The following is a 4608-nucleotide window of genomic DNA, read 5'->3' on the forward strand; positions in this document are numbered from 1 at the left end:
TTCTCATAGCCCTGGCCGCCCCTTCTCAGCTGCCCCACAGCCCCCTCTGGCAACACCAAGAGGCATTGTGTCTAGCTACCCAGCAGTGGCCCTGGGTTGGTGTAACAGCCCGTGTTGACCCTTTGCCTACTGGCAGGTCACAAAAATGTTTTTTTTTTTGGGGTGCAGTCCAGTTCTGCAGCAAGTTAGCAGCATCTGGGAGCATAGATGAGTAAGACTCTACTGCATTCCTGAGCAAAGAACAAACCTACATCTTGCTCTCCCAGGTCACCACCTTCTCGAGGCTTCTCACCAGTGCTGACGCTGCTTGCTTGGAGAGAGAAGTGCAGGGTAAAGCACAAAGGCCTCAAATCCTGTTCCTGCAGCAGTTTGACACCGAGTACTCATTCCTGAAGGGCATCCGGTGAGTCTGGTTTTGCATTATCATGCTCTGAATAGGCTGTCATCTGGGTGGAAGATGCGTGGACAGAACACTTGGAGTAATGCACATGGAAAAGAGAGGCAAGAGGCCATGCTGTGCTGAACAGAGGACTGGCTTGGTGCAAACTGTGTTAGCTCCATCATACTGAGATGGGCTTTTGAAGTTATACCATCCCTATAGGATGGGTGTTTTAATCTTTCCTGCCTGCAGCAGCCAAAGCTACTGTGGAGTGACTACTTCTACAGTCTTTAATGTTTCGCTTGTACATCTAATGACTTTTTTGAAATCCCCTTTCACTCTTCAGAGATTTCCTTGATGCCACATCAGGAAATAAAGTCCTTATTATTCAGACAGACTTTGAAGATGGCTCTCAAAATGCTCAGCTCATCGCCTCAGCCAAGTAAGTCAAGTGTGCAGTGGTTCCCAGCTAGCTGATCTGCTTGCTGACTCTTCACCCTCAATTATTATTAGTGTTGTTTTGGGGATTTCAGAATCAGGAATGTGTAATCCTTTGTTTATTCTGTAGTGCAGTGAATCTAGAAGCATTAATTGTGTTCCAAATAATAATTCATAACCCAAGTAAAAATAATCTAAGATGAGTCAAATTACCAGATAATCCCTTTGAAGCATGAATTCTTGTCATCGCTTGCAGAAGTCCTGAAGAGCTGAGGATCAGGGTTACCATTTGAGGCATAACTAGAGGTGGCAGGCTCGGCTGGGGGGAAGGGGTGAGCAAATCACTTCTGTCTGTACAGGGGAAGAAATGTGCCCTCTCTTACAGAGTAAAGACTCGTGGCCCTGAACTTTTGTCTGTCTTTGATCCACCAACAGCATTTCCTCTTTGTTGTAGATACACTGTTGTTAATGAAATCAACAAGGTGGACCTGGGAGAAGACTCTGTCTTTGTGTACTTTATTATGAAGCTTTCCCGGGTGGAAGGAGGAACATCCTACGTGGGATTCCATGGAGGTGGGTCTGGCCATCTGTCGCTCCTTTCTCTGCAACTAGCTTCAAGCAATCATACTAGAGCAACATTTCTCTCATTCACCTTCCTTTTTACTGCTTAAAATCTGGAATCAGTGTGTCCTGTGGGTTGTCAGAGCTGCTTCTCTTACGCACAGGGATTGCCCCTGGGGGGTTGCTACCTTGGAGTCCTAGTCTCCTCTGCAAGAGACCTTGCCTTGCCCACTGACAGATGAGTCCTCTTTCTACTCAGCTGGAGAGCAGCAAACAAACACAATGCTGACTGCATTGGCATATTGTCCTCCAGGAGAATCCTGAGTATGTGCTTACATGTTCCGCTTTCAGCAGCGAGGTTCCTGCTCTGTGTGTTGGGCTCTAAGTAGTGTCCACGCCCTATCAGTCAGGGTAGTGTGTATTAGCATGTTCAAAGTGAATTGCTGCTTTCACTGTCTACGTCAAGAAATGAGAGTAAGTGAACTGTGAATGTGAACTGCTAGCCCACAGGTATGGGGAGATAATTCTTGGGAAGCTCTTCTAGAAGAACATGCTGCAGGCATGAAATGATTTTTTTTTTTTTTTTTTTTTGTCCTCTGCCTTTAGGACTATGGGAGTCAGTGCATATAGACGATCTCCGCAGATCCAAAGACATGATCTCTGATATGACTGCCTTGCAGAACCTCACCATCAGCCAGATGTTCTGTGAGGATTCAGGTAAAACCAAAGGTGAGCTGCACGCTAGCTGTGCAAGCCAGTGGTGTTGATATGCCAGTTGGGAAAAGGGGAGATGAAGTCCTAGACTTGGTGCTAGTGGAAATTTTTCCTGGTACAACATATCTAATGATCTTCCCGGCTCAGCATCTGTTTTTTGGGGGGCGTCACAATATGGCTACCAACTTGTATTTGTATTCAGTTCGTTACTGCAACTTTGGGTCATGGTTGTCAAGTAAGTTAATTTAGTAGTTTTCCCTTTCCTTGTGACAAAAATGTGGTATTTGCACTGCTCAAAACTCTGAGTACTCTGCTCAGCATAGGAGGCAGCAGATGCTGCCTGGCAGAGACCGCTGGCAAGGAGTCGCTCTGGAGAAATCTCACTTGCATGAATATAGATCTGTTCACCTAAACCTGTAGGAAGGTTAGAAAAGACTTTTTCTTTCCCTTCAGCTTTTTCTTATGCTTTTTCCTTTCATCATGCTGCCTTACAGGATTCTGGTAGAGCTTAGTGCATTAGCTCACAGTGTCATATTTCTTCTAGTTCTTGCTGCATGAAGTTTGACAGTCCTAGCAGCTGTGGCTGTGTTTAGAGAGGTGGGTCTCAGCTACTCATGCAGGTGATAATAGATCTCTGAGAGATATTCTGCTGCTCTAGGATGCAGTTGCTAAATAAACTCTTACCTGACTGATGCAGAAGTGTACTACTTTCTAATAGAAATTCTACACCTTAGCTACAGTTCTGCCTGTGAGTGGTGAAGAAAAGGAGGAAAATGAGGTGGAGTTTGAAACACCAGTGCCAGAAGCAGGGCACTATGAGGTCAGTTCAGAATACATTTATTTGCTTCTCAGCTGTCAATATGGCTCACTGCTCTTTGTCATCCATAGGTGCAATATACCTTTTGTATCCCCATTCACTTGAAATCCATGAGGAATATTACTTGCATCAGGAACGTTAATGATCAGACACAAATTTCTCCCCCTGCTGCCCAATCAAAATCAGCATCACTAAAATAGTAAACCATTCTAAGGACCCACTAATTCCTTAGACATTTCATACCCCTAATTTGTTTTAAAAATCACTTTTAAAACCTTCTGTTGTCTTTCTGCACCCTGAAGCTGAGAATTGTGATTCTGAGCCTGCCACTCCAGCTGTTTGTGCTTTCCAGTTGAGGCGTGCATTTGAAGCCATGCTGGAGTTGGCTGAGGACTTTGCTGAGCCATGTTAAGACTGGCCCGTGTTCCTCTGACAGCATCAGCCAGAGGATGCCCAGTATCAGGGTGACTACGTGAGGCTGTTGCTGCTCTGGTGCCTAAGCATCTCCCAGGGAGGGCATATTTTCCCTAGTCATATTTATTATTTCCACTTTTGTGCCTGAACTGCTGAGTTTTCCCACTATAGGAAACTTACCTTAATATAAATGCTGAGTTACATGCCAATTTGAAAGGGCCACTGAAGTTGCGTTGTGTACTTGGCAGCAAAAGAAGAATTTAGATTTGCAGCCTGAGAGGAGAGGAAAACTGAGAGATGGGATGCAAGGGGCACAGGCCCTTTCTAGAGAGCACTATAATTGTTTTAAGAGAGAACTGTTGGCAGCAAAGGTGTAAAACTGAAGAGTCATGAACTTGTTTTCACACTGTTCCTGTGAAGGGTGAAATCCTGGACACCACTGTACTCCTAAGGACCTGTGTACAAAGTGCCGTGGGGATGCTACGGGATCAAAATGAAGATCTTAGTCGAAGTAGAAAGCGAATTAAGATTCTCCTTGGCCTTCTGTCCAAAGACGATGACTTGAAAGGTATGTGCTCCCTGGCTGCAGCAGGTAGTATCCCTGAGATCTAGGGGACCACCAAAACATGTAAGTTAATTCACTGGGGACCCAAAGATCAGTTGTCCTTGCTGTAGCATAGACAAGGTGGATGTCAAGGCAACATCCCAAGAATGTGTGTGTCTGTGCTCCATCTGTCGCTCCTTTTGGCTGTAGGGATTTTCCTGGAGTTCAGGTCATGGCTTTTTCTCTGGCTATGCTAGCTCTGGTGGCTGTTTTTCTCCCAACTGGCTGATTATTGAAACAGTTGTGAAATGCTGTGCTTAGTGTGATACTTGGATTTGGATCCAATGCTAATAGGAGAGAAAATGCAAGTTCCCTCTTGTTTTCTAGCCTCTTTCCTGAAGATAACAAAGGCTCGTCTCTCCAACCTTTTGAAGAAGCAAGAAGAAAATTCCCTTCACCCCAAAAACTGGGTGCTTCGGGAGGCTTCCAACCTCAGTGCTCTCCAGGAGGCAGGCACCTTCAGGTGAGGACAGCAGCAATCTCTTGTAACCTGCAGGCTTCCAAGAAAAGTCTGCAAATGGCAACTGTACAGCAGAGACAGCAGTTTTGTGTAATCTGAATATTTGCAGTGTCAGTCTCCAGTCTGTGCTGGAAGCTCTCTGAAGGCAGTTTTCTCCTCTCCTGGCTCCTCAGGGAGGGTGACTTACAGCTGAATGGGCTGTACTGGGGCAGGGATGCACA

General features: G+C 45.5%; 1 protein-coding gene across 1 annotated transcript in view; it reads left to right on the top strand.

Annotated features, from left to right (window-relative positions):
* Positions 1–4608, top strand: part of RNF213 (ring finger protein 213) — a gene marked incomplete at its 3' end in the record, with an annotated part of 51931 nt that overhangs the window by 26962 nt on the left and 20361 nt on the right. Inside the window, 7 exon segments of the mRNA XM_010293831.1 lie at positions 267–403; positions 726–821; positions 1272–1390; positions 1985–2107; positions 2833–2912; positions 3744–3891; positions 4255–4390. Coding sequence (XP_010292133.1) covers positions 267–403; positions 726–821; positions 1272–1390; positions 1985–2107; positions 2833–2912; positions 3744–3891; positions 4255–4390 — 839 coding nt within the window.

The sequence above is a fragment of the Phaethon lepturus genome, unplaced genomic scaffold (assembly GCF_000687285.1).
Source record: "Phaethon lepturus isolate BGI_N335 unplaced genomic scaffold, ASM68728v1 scaffold2689, whole genome shotgun sequence".
Lineage (NCBI taxonomy): Eukaryota > Metazoa > Chordata > Aves > Phaethontiformes > Phaethontidae > Phaethon > Phaethon lepturus.